The sequence below is a fragment of the Medicago truncatula genome, chromosome 3 (assembly GCF_003473485.1).
Source record: "Medicago truncatula cultivar Jemalong A17 chromosome 3, MtrunA17r5.0-ANR, whole genome shotgun sequence".
Lineage (NCBI taxonomy): Eukaryota > Viridiplantae > Streptophyta > Magnoliopsida > Fabales > Fabaceae > Medicago > Medicago truncatula.
Genome location: NC_053044.1, coordinates 1,395,567 through 1,413,428, shown reverse-complemented (window position 1 = coordinate 1,413,428; position 17,862 = coordinate 1,395,567). Strand labels below are relative to the sequence as shown.

Sequence of the window (17,862 nt, the reverse complement as noted above, 5' to 3'; positions counted from 1 at the left end):
TTTGGCAAAAAAAATCATATTTAATTCATATTTTTTTAAATTCTATTTTTTGAGAGAATTTTACAATATTCTACATATTCCTACACAATTTCATTGCATAACACAAATGCTACAAATGAATCGACTTAAAAATAAAGATAAAAAATAGTGATTGAAAATTTTAATTTTTAAGATTAAAAGTTGAATGAAAATTTTAAAAAAGTTAAAATAAAAATTTGATGTATTTTTAAAGATCGAAAGCATGTTTAACATGCCTACGATAAAAGCCACATATATTTAGGCTCTGTTTGGTAAAATAAACTATAAGCTAGCTGATAGCTTATAGCTGAAAAGCTTGCTTATTAAAAATAATGTGTTTGGTAAAATTAGCTGTTGAAGTGGCTGATAAGTATAAAATGACATAAAAGGACATGTTTTTTTTTTTTTTTAATATACATATAGACACACACATTTTTTTGTAATGTATTTATTTTTTAATATTTTTAATTATAGTTAAATATGTTTTTGGTTTCTATAAATATTCAAACTTTTGGTCTTAGTCTCCATAAAAAAATTCTCCGACCTTTAATCGTAAAAACAAAAATTAACTGACAATTTTGATCTCTGCTTTATGAATCTCAAAAATAAGAGAAAGGTGGAAACAAAATGTGAGCTAAAATATATAAAATTTTACAACATACAATAGACTAGTTATTTTTTCCTTTAAAAAAAATAGGCTAGTTATTTTTTGTGGGGTGGGCAGATTAGTTAAAGCAAAATATAAAGCATTTCCTTAAAAAAATACATATTACATATACATACATATATATATATATATATATATATATATATATAAAGTGCTCCTTAAAAAAAAAACAACGTGACATTTTTTTTAAGGAAAAAATGAGGCGGTTATAAAGATGAATATGAGTAGTTGTTTAATTAAAAAAATAATTAATTTAAATTAATAGGGTTAAAGTTGAAAGAAAATATAAAAAGCTACAAACTATAAGCTAAAAAACTACTTGAAATAGCTTTTCAATAAACGTTATAAGCTCATGAAAAAAGCTTGTTATCAAACACGCCACATTTTTATCTAACGAGCTTATAAGCTAATCCAACAAGCTATAAGCTAGCCTTTTTGTGTTACGAAACACAGCCTAGATTATAGGCTTAAATATGTATCTAGTCCTGCAAATAATTCTGGGTTGAAGTTGAATTTATGTTCACGATCCTTTCATTTCATCAATGTTTTAGAAATCTAATCAAAGATGAGACTGTTGTTGATTGAAGTACTCGTATTCCACCTCTCTTTACTCTCTCTGGTACACACTACTATTTCCATTCTCGTTTTTCTACTGAGGAACTCATTTTATTTTTCCAATACTTAAATTCAACAACTTTGGAACAAAATCTTAATTGGGTTTTCCATTTTTTGATGAAAATTTAAATTTTGGGTTTTGTTTTGCTTGTGTTTGATGATAATAAGGTGATGGGGCATGAAAGTGTGGAATTGGAACAGTATCCATTGGTTGTGAGCACATGGCCGTTTATTGAAGCTGTTAGAGCTGCATGGAGAGCTGTTGATGGTGGCTCTTCTGCTGTTGATGCCGTTGTTGAAGGTTGCTCCACTTGTGAGGAACTTAGGTGCGATGGAACAGGTAGTGCTGAACTTAAATCTTTGGACTTTTCAATATATTTTTTTGTTTGTTTCTAAACTCGGTATCCAGTCCAAAAACCAACTAATTGGAGAGGTCCAATCCCATCGTCCATTTGTAAGGTGCCATTTAAAGCTAGAGCTGGAGAAAAGCTCTACGCACCGGTGGGAATCGGACCTTGATAGTATACTTTAAGAGTAATACACTCTAAGCTCCCAAGCCAATAACACCAGGCCAACCCAAGTGGGTTACTTCACAAGTGAATATTTAATCGTATTACTTCCTTTTAAACTTAATTAAGCACTTCTTCAACAAGCGCTTATCTTATTCAATAAATGCATATCGTATAAGTTCTTATGTATAATTAAGCAGTTTTTATAAGCTATTGCTGTATTGCAGTGGACTTATGAAAATAATTTGAAAATACCTTATGGACATAGCATAAGTTATTTTCATAATAAGGTTTTCTAAATTGTAAATACTAGCACTAGTGTTTATGTTATGACTTATAAGTTTAGAGTTAAGCGTTTAAATTGTCTTATTTCTTTTTTGAGTTGACTAATTATACTGATAGGGTAAAGTCAAATTGTAAACGCTCCTAAAGAGTTTGTGGAAATAAGCTGAAAATAGCTTATGGACATGTCATAAATAAGTTTTTCTTTATGCTCTCTTAGACAGTCTTACTAGTGCTTATATCAATAGATATGTTCATATAAGTCAATCCAAACAGACCCTTGTACCGATGCATAAACTTTACCTATAAGTTATGGGTAACTCATATAAGTGTAAATAGAAGAAAACTTATGTGCATATTATTAGCTATTTTCATAAATTTTTCCAAGCACTTAACACAAGTGTTTATGTTATAAGGTAAGACCAAATAAGCTTCTTGAAATGCCTTAATCATATAGAACGAACAATAACACACTTTAAGAATTAGTATTATGATTTGGTTAGAAAATGGAAAGTAATATAATCTCTCCTTAATGTCCTTTTGAAATTTTTGATCATTGATTTTGATTAGCAGTGTTCTATTCTTGTCGAGTGCTTGATTTGATTGGAATAATACTAACCATGGGTTCACAAAATACTATCTACAAGACTTTATAGAATCTTGTTATTTTCATATGCTTTAGTATTACTGGCAATTTATATATTCTTTGTAGCTCAACAAAATTGTTTTTTGTTAATAGAAAGAGGAGAGTCGTGACAATTTCTCTTTATTTTGCCGTTATAAGAATGGCTCAGACAAATTAAGAATTGGTTCTATCAAGATTGATTTTTTTTCCTTCATGATGAGTGCACTTGAGCATGCATTTTAATTATCCTATTCTAAACAGTTGGTCCGGGTGGGAGTCCAGATGAGAATGGAGAAACTACAATGGATGCTTTGGTCATGGATGGGGTAACTATCAATTACCATGTTCTGTTGCTGGTAATTATTTTCTGTCTTTCATTCTAATTGTTCATACATTGGCATGATATTTTGTTCCATCTTCTGCTAAGGAAATATATAGGTGACTATGGAAGTAGGAGCTGTTGCTGCCATGAGATATGTAAAGGATGGAATCAAGGCTGCTAGGCTAGTGATGCAACATACTGAACACACTTTGCTTGTAGGAGAGAAAGCATCAGAATTTGCAATTTCAATGGGTCTTCCAGGACCTACAAACTTGAGTTCATCAGAATCTATAGAGAAATGGACCGAATGGAAAAATAGTAGCTGCCAACCGAATTTTAGGAAAAATGTATCACCTGCAAATAATTGCGGTCCTTATCGTCCTACTAACTATCTTGAACTCTCTGATGAAACATGCTCCAATACTTATGAAAATCAAATATTAAGATTACCTCATGTTGGTCTTCACAGCCATGATACTATATCAATGGCTGTTATTGATAGAGTAAGATCATCGTAACAACATAAAAATTGATTTTTTACAAAACAACTTAAAGTCGTTGCAAATGACAGTTCTTCATTTGTGGTTTAGATGGGGCACATTGCTGTTGGCACATCGACGAATGGGGCAACGTTCAAGATTCCTGGCAGGTAATCTTGTCGGTGTTAATATTAGAAGTTGGAAGATCTTCCCATTTCTTGAATGGCCAAAAGTTTATTTCCTTTCAAGCTATTTTTTTTTTCTTTTTAATTTTTCAAAAGCCACTATCCATTTATTTATATTTTAATTTTATCTTTTCTGTTGTAACAAATCCATGTTAGCTCTCATCTCTGATGTACTCGAGATAGGATGGCTTTAGCAAATAGACCCGTTTCATTATAGTTTCAATGGCAGAAGTTATTCCACTTGAGTTATGCAAATTGCTTCTATCAATTCCCAAATACACATGCTGATCAATGTATATGATAGAGACCAACTGGTATTACTAGAAGAAATAGGGAAAATCCCAAATTACTGTAGAACTCCTAGAGTATTTGAGAGACTCTAGACTCTCCCAATGCCAAAAGGTCCCAAGTCTATACAAAATGACAGGATGATCCCCTCTCTAATAAATCCTCTCTATTTATAGGAAGCATGCCTTATTTAGCCTAACTATCTCTTAACAGACCCACTAACTAACCATTAACTAACTAACTAACAAGTTGACAAAAAAGTGCTGGCTAAACTAAATTTAGGTAGTGCTTAATTGGAATGAATCCGATTTCTTCAAGTGAATCGGGATTCAAAATGTGATTCATATAATCCAAAATGGATACATACTAGAAACTTGTATAGACTGAGTTCAGTTTTGTATCCTACCGACGAGACGACGACTTGCATGTCTCGTAAGATACCAGTAACCATGCAAAATATATTAATCACTGTTATTTTTTTTCAATAGATACTTCTTATAATTTAGTTTTCTTTTGAATTTTTTTTCTTGATTGCAGGGTAGGTGATGGTCCCATAGCTGGATCCTCAGCATATGCAATAGATGAAGTTGGCGCATGTTGTGCAACTGGGGATGGCGACATCATGATGCGCTTCCTTCCATGGTAGTACGGAAACTCCGTAGTTCCTTTCGTTTAGACTCTGAACTGCTTTGCATTTGATTGTTTTTCCTTCTCAATATTAAAATTGTATAGTAATATTGGTCCTAACAAACGTGTAGCTAAGCTACAAGTAGCCTGTTGGTAGTTTCTTTACCCTGTTGATAGTTTCAACTTCGAGTAGCGTTTTTCTTGTATAGTTACAGCTTTTATCAATCATTTTATGTGTTTTCTCTTATGAACTTTCAAGATTAACACTTCATTTCAATATCAGCTATCAAGTTGTGGAAAGCATGAGGTTGGGAATGGAACCCAAACTTGCTGCTAAGGATGCAATAGCACGAATAACAAAAAAGTTTCCAGACTTTGTGGGAGCTGTCGTTGCCCTAAATAAATTGGGGGAACATGCTGGTGCCTGCCATGGTTGGACATTTAAATATTCAGTAAGGAGCCCTGCAATGAAAGATGTAAAAGTCTTTACTGTGCTACCCTGAACGATAGCATGTTCGAGAAATTGGTACTGTTCAACATTTAAATTTAAGTGATTATTATGCTAATTGTATTGGTTGAGGAAATTTGATGCAAACAAATGTGCTTAAAATGTTACAACTTTTGTGATATTAATTGAGCATTTAACATGGATTGTGCAAGATCAATCTTTTCTCATTTCTATCAACATCAATGCTTGCATGAAGATTTCAGACTACATTTCAATTTTCCCAGTGTAAGAAGTGAAACTAATCACACTCACTTGCATAACTATTTGCACTAACATCTCTCTTCCGTGATATGGTTGTAGAAGTGAAAAACGGAGGGACAAAATTGAAAAGGGTAAAAAGGAAATCTTGGTAAAATAGGGACTCAGGTATTCTGGGGTGCTCAAATAGTATGTGATGTTCGGTCGAGTATTTAAATAACTTGCTTCTTCTCCTTGATAGCTAACTTCTAAGGCAGGATTAACATGTGCATGTGCATGTAATATCGAAACATTTTCTGCTATCATCCATATAGCATTAGAATTGGATCTCATTATACTTCCCCTTTACCTCTGTCATCACTTATTTTTCCCACTATTTTCTTCCAAAACCAATGTTCCTGCCACACTTTCTCCATCTGTTCAAGTGGCACATTTTTTGTCTCTGGTAGGAAACAATACACAAACACAGTCATCACCACCACCCAACCTCCAAAGAAGAAGAAAATCCCAGACTTGAAGTGGCAAAGCATGGATAGAAATGTCTGAGCAACAATAAAAGTGAAGAGAAAACTCACTGCTACTGTGATGCTTTGTCCAGCTGATCTAATCTCCAATGGAAAAATCTCACTTGGTACTAACCAACCTAGTGGACCCCACGACCATCCAAACCCAGCAACATAAATACATATCATTATTAAAACCATATAAGCATACCCTTTACTTAATCCACCATGATCTTTCAGATGAACTGCCATTATGCCTCCAACTATACATTGTGACACAAACATTTGAATGCCTCCGACTATGAACAAGGTTCTCCTTCCAAGTTTATCTACTATGAACATTGATATGAACGTTGAACCAGTACCTACTATGCCTGTCATGACAGATGATAGAAGCGATGCACTTTCTCCTAACCCAATTGTTCTGAAAAGTAAAGGGGCATAGAAAGCGATGACATTGATCCCTGTCACTTGTTGGAAAAATGGTATTGCTATTGCCATTACAAGTTGAGGTCTATATCTTCTTTTCATTATAATCTTAAATGGTTGCTGTGAACTGGTTTTTGAAGTAGAACTTGCTTTAGTGAGGTCGTCGAGTTCTGCTTCCACGTCTTCTATGCCTCGGATTCGTTGAAGTATTCGCTTCGCCTTTTGATGGTCTTGGGTGGTTTGGATTAGGCTATTGGGAGTTTCTGGTAGGAAAAGTGCACCTAGTGTTAGGAAAGAGGCTGGAACTGCTGCCATGGCTAGGGATACGCGCCAACCCCAACCGCCTTCAATCTTTTCTGTTCCATAGTTGATTAGATTAGCAGACAAAGCACCAATACCAATGCTTAATTGGAAGCCATTGTTTATTGCCCCTCTAAATCTAGGTAATGCCATTTCTGAGAGATATAGAGGAACTGCCTGCAAAATTAGGACATAATGTGAAAGAAGTTGAAGTCCAACTGTAATTTGAGCGTGACAATTGATGTTAGACAAGTCTATGTTAGAGATTTAGATAAACTTCTTAGATATTTGCTTGGCTCGGGTTGGATTAACTTATACTTTAAGTGAAGATGTGACACTTGATGTGAACTCCATATCACTGCCATGTCTCTACGAGAAAAAATGTCACGTCTCCACATTACTTGACATGATTTTCTATTGGATTCGATTAGGGTAAATGTTTTTGGGAAAGTAACTCCTTGCCTTATACCCAACAATTTATAACAAGCAATTTTCTCCTTGGAAATGTGACATTGACGTGTTACAATTTCAAGGGCGAAATTGATAGTTAATAAAAATCAAGGACTAATTTGATTGATAGTTTCAGGGACAAAATTCCCTGTTCACACCCTTCTTGTAAGCTTCAGAAGTGGTAAATGAGAGTTACTGAAAATTGAGATGTAGAAGTTAATTTCAACTTATTTGAAAAGCTATTATTCCAAAAAAAAATTGATTATTGTGAAATTTGTTTAGTATTTCTGTAAGTGTTTGGGAAGAAAAGGGTGGCAGGAAAGAAAGATTGGCTACCTGGTTAGCAAAACCAACCCCAACTCCAAGCAAAAGTCGACCGACTATGAGCATGTACACGTTAAAAGCTGCACCTCCAAGGGCTGTACCGGCGAGGAACGCAGCACCACCTGCAACGATAGATGGCTTGCGACCAAAGACTCTGGTGACATAAGAAGCAAAGAAGGAAGTAACAAAACCAGCAACATAAAGAGAAGATGTAAAAGAAGTCAGTAGTTGACTGTCAAACATGCAATAGTTGCTAACTTTATCATCTGATTTCATCTTAAGGTATATGTTGTGGAAGAATTTATTCAGAAATGGTTCCATTGATGTCACTCCACCTGTTATACCAATGTCATAACCAAATATGACACCTCCCATAGCAGCCATCATACAAGAGAGAACAACATAAAGGGTTATCCTGCCATTATTCTTCTGTTCACTTGGACGTGTTATAGCCAATCCAACTGCCATTATTAACTTTTTTCTTTAAGCTTAAACAAATAGAAGCTTAGAAGAGAGAGAGAATTCGTGGTTTGCATATACAAAGATAAATAAGAAAACAAAGTCTCTTGACTTGCATAGTCAATTGGTAGCAATGAACATGAAGTCCAAGTGGGGTATGGTAAACTTCAGAACGTTCATTGGTTTGAATGTTCAACATATTGATCATTTAGTGTAAGAATTTATTTAGAGTTTATATAGGCTTATATGATAACATAAACACTTAATAAAATAGCGTATGAGATATATACACTTAAGTTGATTTTAGCTTATTTCAATGTAAGCCTTTTTTGAGTTCAAATTATGATCGGAGCAATCGTTAGCCTGACTTTATTCTTAACCCAATTTCAGATTACTAAGACCCTGTTCTTATGAGTATCGAATGGTTAAGATAAAAAAATGTAAGTTTTTCAGATTAGTTTTTAAATAATTGCTTAACTAAGCTTTTGCAAATACAATAGGTTATTAAATAGGTTGTTTATCCAAATACAATTATAATTGTGTTAAATTATTCTTGTAGGTTCTAGACTGTGATGCACAAAGCAATACAAATTAAATTAAATTAAATTAGAGACTAATCTTTCGAGGTACGAAGATTCATTTAAAGGGTTGATCTCTTTCAACAAATGTTTTTTTATACATCCTAATCAGAGATTGAATTCATGACGATACATTTAAGAAACTCAGTTATCTGCCAACAATGTCCGTAAATTAAAGCTAATATTGAAATAAGTTTAATATGATTATTAATGTACTTTTATTATGATTTAACATTTAAAAAATGTGTTTTTGATACTCAAGTGAAGTATGATGACAATGTTATCAAGGCATAAAATAACTTCCTTGCATATGACGTGTCTCTTTCAAAATAGTGGGGTGCTAATTTGCTACTTTGTTGGGTCAAAGTTACACACCAGCAATGCCTCTACATACAATAATTGGAGAAAAATAATTGTATGTATCGTGAGTGTGACAGGGACTTGATTGGTGATTTATTTGACAACAAGGAGATGGTTGGCTGGTTGGGACCAATTTTATCAAGGATTTATGGATTTTGGCATATTAATATTCCAATTTTACATGGAACATAACACGCTTAGTTGAGTTTCTATGAATATAAGATAATATTAGAAAGGAAGGATTGAATCTTCAATTGCAAATCTCACCAATCATATCTATTCAATAAAATTTTGTATGACTTCTAATTTGATGATAGGCTGGACCTAGTCTCTATTTGCATGACCTTGATGTTAATTAAATAGTTAGAATTAGAAAGAGATAAAGGAAAAACTATCATTTTTTTTCACCCTAAAATCCGTATGTCATATTTAAATTTTAAAATCCGTAATAATTTTATATATTTTTATAGGATTCTATAATCCGAACTGCATAAGACGCTTGAAAAACTTGTAGGATGAGAAAAAAATGTGTCTAAAGGAAAACTATATGTTAGGAATCGTGGTTGGGCCTAACACAACCCCACAAAACCGGTTTGTAAGGTGATGATTACCTCCTCTTTATATACTCATACTCTTCTCAAGAATCTTGTCTATGCGATGTGGGACTTGGGTTTTTCCTAATACTATATGTTTAAAAAAAAAAAAGGAAAACTATATTTTTGAGAATATAATTCGTGAGATTTATGATCTACGATTACAGATCATGTACCCATATTATTTATCTTACCTGGTAAAACAAGACTATAATTCGTAATTGTATATATACATTTGCCCTAGATTTTTATTTTGTCTACTGGTTTTGTTGGAACTATGATTTAGCATGTGAAATTTGAAGTACTTTGGACTCAAAACTAGTCTACTTGAGATTTGTCTAACCTTGATTCCCTACGGTTGGATAAACCATACATTTACATAGTCATGCAATTCATTTGAGATACTCGTTTTTCTTTTCTTTTCGGAAAGGAGATATACTCGTATTTTAACTTTATAAAATAAGTTCGAAACATAAACTCTTTTTATATATGAGATCGGAGGAAATATTGCTTAAACAAAAGAATCATATTTATATTGGTTCTTTTAACCTGGGGTCCAATTTAAGTGTCTTCAAAGTATTTAAGATATCATGTTAGTGTTCTACATGTAACAAATGGTGCCATATTTTCTAGTTCTCATTTTGTTACCATTAGTGTAATGTGAGCTTTTCTTGTATCCTCGTTTAGTATCAATTTATCCACCAACATGTAGTTGGTTTGAACGGTAAGGGACTTGAACATTTTTAAAAAATGGTGCTGGTGAAGATTAAATTAGTCGCCATTGAACAACAATAGATATTTTATTCGAATTAAAAAAAGTATATCAATTGGTCCAACACACAATATGAATGCAATGAGTTGAAAATAGCTTTTGTTTTCTTTGTTCTTTCTTGCAATTTTCTTCCAAAAACAAATTTCTCTCCATACCTTATCCATTTGCTCAATTGGAGCTGTTGAAACATAGAATGTGTGTAAATTGAAAATATTTTTTAACATTTTTTTTGTAACTATTGTTCCAATAGGAACATTCTCAAACTCAAACAAACTATGCTACATCGTGAGACATAATTGCAAACATCAAACTTGACACTTTTCAATGATATTCCATTCTTCAATATTACGCTACCTTTGGTCTTTGGACACTACAAAACAATTTCTTTATTCTCCTCCAAGAAGCCTCTTTGAGAAGAAAAGAATCTTTCATGTCTTAGCCAATACTCCCTCCATTCCTTTTCTTTTGATGTTTTAGAACTTCAACTATATTCCAAAACTTTTGATGTTTTAGTGAATTTGTTATTGTTTTCTCAAGTTTACCCTTGTTGGAAAACACAATAAACTATTAAAGTAGTTGTGACCTTTAGTTTATCACATGTGAATTTAATGATAAATAAGGACATTTAAGTAAAAAATACACAAATATTTATATACTTTAATTACTCCTTAAAACTTGTGTCAAGAGCTAAAACATCAAAAGAAAAGGAATGGAGGGAGTACTATATTTTGATTCCTTTGTCCTTTCTCTCTCTCTCTCTCTCTCTCTCTCTCTTTATAAATACACTCTTTCACATCTTCATTCATTCATTCTTTCATTCCCAAACAGTTTCTATTTTCTCTCTAAAAAAACCTCATAGCAAATTCAAAATTTTCATTACTCTCTTCTTCATACTTCTTTTCTTTTTCCATCTCGTCCCGTCTTTCTCCGTAGTCTAGCTCTATTAACAATTAAATTCACCGTTGAAGGTAGATTTAATTGTTGATAGAGCTAGACCATCGGAGCGAGACCCTTATTGAGTATCATTTCATTTGGTGATGCGATATTATGCAAGGAAAGTAAGTAGATGTTTAGTTCTGTTTTGATCAAAATTGATTTTGATTGAATTAATTTTTGTTGAATTGAGTTTAGTTAAGATTAAGTTGAATGTAAAACCATTTTGTTAGGACACATACATGTAAAATTGATTTTAGGGTTAATGGTGCTTTACCCCCTGTAATATAGGTCATTTTTGGTTTTTCCCTTGTAAAATATTTTTTTTTATTTACCCCCTTGTAAATTTTTTTTTTTTTGGAATACCCCCCTAATAGGTCATAAAAAAACGAAAAAAATTCTAAAAAATAAAATAATAAAGTCGTTTTTTTTATGACCTATTAGGGGGTATTCCAAAAAAAAAAATATTTTACAGGGAGGTAAATCAAAAAAAATATTTTACAGAGGGGAAAACCAAAATTGACCTCTATTACAGGAGGTAAAACACCATTAACCTTTGATTTTATCAATTCATGAATGTAAAAAATTGATTTAGCTCGCCGTAAAAGCTAAGAATTGTAGCTATATTAACGCGCCAATAAGGCTGAAATCAATTCATGTTCTTTGAAGCCAAATTTGATATTTTATTGTCAACTCACATTTCAATACTATCAACATGCGAAATGGGTGTCTAAACGTAGTTCCAAACATACCATAAAATATTTTGGAATGGTGCAAGCTTTGAATCTTGGATTTTGCTAACATTAGTTCATCTAGTTGTTTACAGAAACCATGCATTCTTTGTTACTTTGATTTGTTTATAAGTATCATTTGCTGATGAAATTTTCTGATTTGTTACGGTGTGTATATATATATATATTTCCTTCTTGTATAATGTATTTGAAAGTGGATATGAGTTCTTGCCTAATTTCTGTTGGAGATAAATCATTGTATGTACACTTAGAAACAAAATCAACAATTTGAATGGTGATTTCTTTGGGAAGGATGGGGTGGGCCAGTTGGGACCAATGTTATCAAGGATTAATTTATGGATTTTATTATCACACATTTATTGAATTTCTATGAATAAGATAAGAGTGGAAGAGGAAGGGTTGAATCTTCAACTGCAAATCTCACCAATAATATCTATTCAAATAAAATTGCCTGAGACTTTTAATATGATATATATGAATGAACATAAATTAGCAATCAATATTTATTTATTAATTACAATATACTAATTGTGTCATATGATGTGCTGGACTGGACTTTACCTACCATCTATTTACATGTTTATCCACACACATATATGTATGTAATAATGAGCTGAAAATATATATTTTTTCTTTCATTCTTCTAGAAAACCAGTAGGTCTGAGAAGACATTTTGGTACTTACTACACTGATTAACTATGTAGCACTGAGACGTGTTTGGTGTCCGACATTGACATATTTGGTTACATTCAAATATTTCACATTTTCTAATTTTATCAATGTCAAATGTGTCAATATCAATTTCGTATCCATATTTTGTTGTCGGTCGTAATTAGTTAAGGCACCACAGTTTGTTTGCCTTCAATCTTGTCTCCAACAATTCTCTTCCAAAAAAAATGTTCTCTCCAAACCCTATCCATTTGCTCAATTGGAACATTCTTGGTTTCTGGTAACAGAAAATAAACAAACACTGTCATAATAACCACCCAACCTCCAAAAAAGAAGAAAGTTCCATACTTGAAATGACACAGCATGCTAAGAAAAGTTTGAGCAACAATGAAAGTAAACAGAAAGTTCACTGCAACTGTAATACTTTGCGCGGCTGATCTAATCTCCAACGGAAAAATCTCACTAGGAACCAACCATCCTAATGGCCCCCATGACCAAGCGAATCCGGCGACATAAATGCATATCAAAACTAGAATCAAGTATGCATATTTCTTGCTTATTTCACCATGATCACCAAGTTGTGCTGCCATTATACTTCCTATTAGAATTTGTGAGAAGAACATTTGAATTCCACCTGATATGAACAAAACTCTTCTACCTAGTTTATCAACTATGAGCATTGATATGAATGTTGAAGTAGTACCTACAATCCCTACCATAACTGCAGATAAAAGTGAAGCACTTTCACCTAATCCAATGGTTAAAAATAGGATTGGAGCATAAAAGGAAATGACATTGATTCCTGTGAATTGTTGGAAAAAAGGTATAGCTATTGCCATAACAAGTTGAGGTCTATATTTTCTTTGTAAGATATTCTTAAATGGATGTTTGATAGAATTTGACATGATACTTGCTTCAATAAGGTCCTCAAATTCTTGTTGAACATCATGTGTGCCTCTTATTGATTGCAGCATTAACTTAGCTTTTTGATGGTTTTTGCTGTTTTGAATTATGCTGTTTGGTGTTTCTGGAAGGAAAAATGCTCCTAAAGTGAGGATTGTAGCTGGAACTGCTGCCATGGCTAGAGAAATTCGCCATCCCCAACCGTCTTTGATCTTTTCTGTACCAAAGTTGATTAAATTTGCTGATAGAACACCGATTCCAACACAAAGCTGGAAGCCAATGTTGATTGCTCCTCTATATCTTGGAAGTGCCATTTCTGATAGATATAATGGGACTGCCTGCAGAAGAAAAGAAATTTCTGATCAATCTAAAGTTTATGTTAATGTTACCAAGATAATAGTTTCCAATCCAATGAATAAAGAGCTTAATAACTATACATTCACTCCATAAACATGTTTTACACTCGATTAGAAGTTCAAAATTGGATGAGATATTACCTGAAAAATGAGTTTAAAAGTGAGAGACATTCCTCATCTCACAAATCGGTTTTGTATGGTTGAGTTAGACTCAACCCAAATTTTAAGATGATATCATAGGTTATCTGAAATCCGTTGAGCTATCCGGCCCGCTATCGGGCCACTCACGTCACACTCTAAATGTTTAGGCATGAGGGGGTGTTGAGAAGTTCGACATTTGATGAAATATTGTACGATAATTAAATTAAGCGGGAGACATCCCTCACCTCTAGTTTCACATGCTTAAATTAGATCCAACACAAAATTTAAGAGATCCTATCATATTTCACCGTTTTACTACATCTATCATAGTCTAAAATTAAAAAGTGAAGTGTGTTAGGAGTTCTACACCGACTAGATAAAAATATTCATTGTGATAGTTAAGCCTTGAAACTCTTCAACCTAATAGATTGGTCTTGTCCTAGCAACGTGTCATAAAGGCAACCATATATTAACTTACATATTTATGTCACTTTCTAAATATGTGGCCTAAAAAGTGCCATTATCTCTCTTTTTCATCATTGACATGTAAATCAAATAAATTTGAAAAACATTGTAATTGGAGAAAGATTGATTATACCTGATTAGCAAAGCCAATTCCAACTCCAAGAAGAACACGACCAAGTATTAGCATGTATATATTAAGTGCAGCACCACCAAGAGCTGCTCCAATAAGGAATGCAGCACCACCTACAAGAATTGATGGTTTGCGACCAAAGGCTCTTGTGATTGATGATGCAAAGAAAGATGCTAAAAGGCCAGCTATATATAGTGATGATGTGAATGTTGTTAGAAGTTGGCTATCAAATTTGCAGTAATTGCTAATCTTGTTGTCTTGTTTCATCTTGGTGTATACATCTGGAAAAAACTTCTCCAAAAATGGCACCATTGATGTTACACCACCTGCAAAAAGAGAAATAAATTGAAGGTTCTAAGTGTTGATGTATTCATTTTTTCTTTTTCTTTTATTTTTATTTACAATTTCATCTATCTTTACTTAATCAAATAACATTCTTTTGAGTTAAATGGTGTTTATCCTCTGCCATTTGGGCAAGTTTTGATTTATCTATCCTATGTGAAAAAAACTTTGGATTACAACCTCGTAATTTGAAGATTATTTGGTTTTTGGACTTTTATAACTTTAAATTTAAAAATTTAAGGTGTTTTCGCTCCATGTAATTTGAATGGATTTTGGTTTACCCTCATATCATATCATTTATTTTGTATAGTTAAAATTCACGAAGGTCCAAAATCAAAGAATATTCAAATTACAAGGTTGAAATCCACAACTTTTTTATAGAGGATAAATCAAAATTCGTCCAAATGACTATGAGGTAAACACCATTTAACATTTTTTAAATAATCGCATAACATTTCGTAATTTTCATGATTTTTATTGAGAAAAATGGACAAAAGTTATCCACTTGCACGCTAGTATCTATGATAACTATATAAGGGATCGAAAATATTGGACTGATCTTTTCGTTCTTCTAATTATGTATTTCATTTAAACTATTGTAATCATAAGATTAACTAAAAAAATATGTTAAATCTCATTATAATAGAAATAACTCAACTATATTAGTTAAAAAAATTATAGTACAAATGTCACTTAAATCTTTATTTGATTGTGGTGTGTGTTTCAAAAAAGCAAAGTGTGATTTAATAATTGTAAGAAAAGATAATGAAGTTCATTAATGGTATGAGATTCACCTGAAATTCCTATATCATAACCGAAGATAATGCCTCCAGTGGCAGCCACCATACAAGAGAGAATCACAATAGGAGTCATCTTTCCATTGTATCCTCTTCCATTGCTTGGAATTGGGACCTCTACTACTGCCATAGCTTAGCTCTTCCTGATAAAAATTTCAATTATGTTTCTCCTTCATTATTAATACATATAAATATAGATTTATAGTATGTGTCCAAATCCAATCCTCAAGTGTACTAGTAGACTAAAACACATGTAGTGCAGCCTTTCTTGACTATTATATACTTTGTGTTATGTATTGTCCATAAGTGGATTGAACGTTGAAATTTCTTATGATACTTCGGAGTTTGGGTTTCTACTAATCTACTGACTATATACAGTACCGTTTCTAGATTCTGGTAGCCTATGAGCGAACATACAATTTGAACCCTAATTAATAAGTATATATAAAAAAAGAAAATTGAATTCCTAAAGTGTAAAAATAATTTTCTTAAAGATGATAGTTTTTATTACATTATGAAATGTGATATTCAATTCCCTAATATGTCATTTTTCAATTAAAATGTATATGGTTTTAGCATTCCTCAATATTTATTTTACTTAACGGACCCTTAATTTTATATTTTATGACCCAAATTTTAAATTTAATTGTTGGAGCCTAGGACGGTCATCCTACCTCAGATACGACCGTATCTATCTATCAAAATAATATATAAACAATTTTACCATATTGTTCTCAATAAGGGCATTTTAATAAACTGCTATAGAAAATTCAATTCATGCTCCCTATTTTCCTTGTTGATGTCATTGGCATGCATGTGAGCTCTTTCCCTCCTCCACATCATATATTAGCTATTCCCAACACTAAAATATAAACTTTCCAATTTTTTAATCATATCTTTCATTTTATTATTAGAGCTCAAGTTCTTCAACTTCAAAACCGGTTTGATCTTTAACAGTTTTTGAGGAGGTAACCTTCTTTTTTCCCTTTATCTACATCATTTTCCTTTCTATAACCTAGCTATGCATTTTCAAGTAAACAAGTTCATGTTTTTTTGTTTGAATTTCTTATTTTATTTTTTGGTTTCAATAAAATTCAGTTAAACATGTTCATTGAAATTTGGACAAGAAATTTCATTTGGAGTGGTGATGTTTCAAAAAGAAAATTAGTGACTATTTCTTGGAAAAATCTTGCAAGCCTCTCTTTGAAGGTGGATTAGGCATTAGATCTCTCTCTACTCTTAATGAATCAACAAATTTAAAACTCTGTTGAGACTTATTCAATTCTAAGGAAGATTGGGCACTTCTTCTCAGAAGCAAGGTTATTAGAGGCAGAAGAGTGATTTGTCATCACATTTTCTCATCTATCTGGAGCAGAATAAAAAATGAGTTCTCAACCATTCAATCTAATTATGGTTGGCAGCTTGGTAATGGTAATGAACTAATGACATCAACTTTTGGCTTGATAATTGGTGTGGTGTCTCCATAGCTTCTCAGTTAAATATCCCTCATCTTGATGCAAATTTAACAAACAAAGTTAAAGATTTCATTTTCAATGGTCAGTGGAATTTTCCCTTCTCAATGCTCATCTGCTTCCCTCAAGTCAATTTTATTGCAGAACAAGTAACAATTCCTTTTGAAGCCACTGAAGACAAAATAATTTGGCAACCTAGCAACAATGGAGATTTATCTTTCGAACAAGCTTATGAGTTCAAATATGGGGTTGGTCAGAACATCAAATGGGCCAAAGATTTGTGGTGTCTTGATATTCCTCCAACCAAATCTCTATTGGTTTGGAGGATCTTGCATAACAAAGTTCCATTAGAGGAAAATCTTTTGTCTAGAGGTTTTCAGTTTCCATCATGGTGCTCTTTTTATAATATTCTGTGTGAATCTACCTTCCACTTGTTTTTTGAGTGCTCTTTTGCTATGCATTTGTGGAACTGGCTGCTCTCTATTATAAACATAAACATGCAATTCGCCAACTGTTTTGATTTTTTGAAGATTTTAGATAGAAAATGGTCTCCTCAGTGCAGGACTGTTTTAAAAGCATGCATGTTTAATATAATTTACACTATATTGATTAGAAGAAATGATGTGAGATTCAATAATCAGTCTTTGCACTGGAAGCTTGCACTCAACATGATTATTGCTCAAACTGGCCTAGCAGGTAACATCACCACAGAAGTCTACAGAGGGGATATGCAGGAATTCAGGATTGTTAAAGCTTTTAAAGTAAACATTAAACCCCCCCAGTGCCCCCATCATCAAAGATGTGATTTGGA

General features: G+C 32.7%; 3 protein-coding genes across 5 annotated transcripts; 1 reads left to right on the top strand and 2 right to left on the bottom strand.

Annotated features, from left to right (window-relative positions):
* The first annotated feature begins 1,160 nt into the window (after positions 1-1,160).
* On the top strand, positions 1,161-5,276 carry LOC11406972 (probable isoaspartyl peptidase/L-asparaginase 3). 3 transcript variants are annotated; one of them, XM_003598132.3, is made up of 7 exons: positions 1,161-1,304; positions 1,469-1,640; positions 2,978-3,042; positions 3,155-3,541; positions 3,629-3,687; positions 4,528-4,632; positions 4,901-5,276. In XM_003598132.3, the coding sequence occupies exons 1-7, from the start codon at positions 1,251-1,253 to the stop codon at positions 5,118-5,120; spliced, it is 1,062 nt and encodes a 353-aa protein (XP_003598180.1). In that variant the 5' UTR covers positions 1,161-1,250; the 3' UTR covers positions 5,121-5,276. The 3 variants fall into 3 exon arrangements, with proteins under 3 accessions (XP_003598180.1, XP_024635520.1, XP_039688176.1); XM_024779752.1 differs by having other exon boundaries at positions 1,249-1,304; positions 3,144-3,541; XM_039832242.1 differs by lacking the exon at positions 1,161-1,304 and having other exon boundaries at positions 1,573-1,640; positions 2,978-3,043; positions 3,146-3,541.
* LOC11410517 (hexose carrier protein HEX6) lies at positions 5,251-8,130 on the bottom strand. The gene is made up of 2 exons (XM_003598131.4): positions 7,342-8,130; positions 5,251-6,732 (listed from the first exon to the last, which is right to left on the bottom strand). Exons 1-2 carry the CDS (start codon positions 7,795-7,797, stop codon positions 5,656-5,658), a joined length of 1,533 nt encoding a protein of 510 aa, XP_003598179.1. The 5' UTR covers positions 7,798-8,130; the 3' UTR covers positions 5,251-5,655.
* A 4,076-nt stretch (positions 8,131-12,206) lies between these two features.
* On the bottom strand, positions 12,207-15,772 carry LOC11418396 (hexose carrier protein HEX6). The gene is made up of 3 exons (XM_003598130.4): positions 15,577-15,772; positions 14,444-14,766; positions 12,207-13,686 (listed from the first exon to the last, which is right to left on the bottom strand). Exons 1-3 carry the CDS (start codon positions 15,707-15,709, stop codon positions 12,613-12,615), a joined length of 1,530 nt encoding a protein of 509 aa, XP_003598178.1. The 5' UTR covers positions 15,710-15,772; the 3' UTR covers positions 12,207-12,612.
* Between the last annotated feature and the right edge of the window lie 2,090 nt (positions 15,773-17,862).

Bases quoted from the DNA above. Each gene is read 5' to 3' on its own strand.
- LOC11406972 (XM_003598132.3), top strand. From the start codon at position 1,251: ATGAGACTGTTGTTGATTGAAGTACTCGTATTCCACCTCTCTTTACTC. The intron at 1,305-1,468 runs GTACACACTACT...GATGATAATAAG, and splicing joins ACCTCTCTTTACTCTCTCTG to GTGATGGGGCATGAAAGTGT. The intron at 4,633-4,900 runs GTAGTACGGAAA...TTTCAATATCAG, and splicing joins ATGATGCGCTTCCTTCCATG to CTATCAAGTTGTGGAAAGCA.
- LOC11410517 (XM_003598131.4), bottom strand. From the start codon at position 7,797: ATGGCAGTTGGATTGGCTATAACACGTCCAAGTGAACAGAAGAATAAT. The intron at 6,733-7,341 runs GTAGCCAATCTT...CTAATTTTGCAG, and splicing joins GGGTTGGTTTTGCTAACCAG to GCAGTTCCTCTATATCTCTC.
- LOC11418396 (XM_003598130.4), bottom strand. From the start codon at position 15,709: ATGGCAGTAGTAGAGGTCCCAATTCCAAGCAATGGAAGAGGATACAAT. The intron at 14,767-15,576 runs GTGAATCTCATA...CTCTTTTTGCAG, and splicing joins TTATGATATAGGAATTTCAG to GTGGTGTAACATCAATGGTG. The intron at 13,687-14,443 runs GTATAATCAATC...TTTCTTCTGCAG, and splicing joins GAATTGGCTTTGCTAATCAG to GCAGTCCCATTATATCTATC.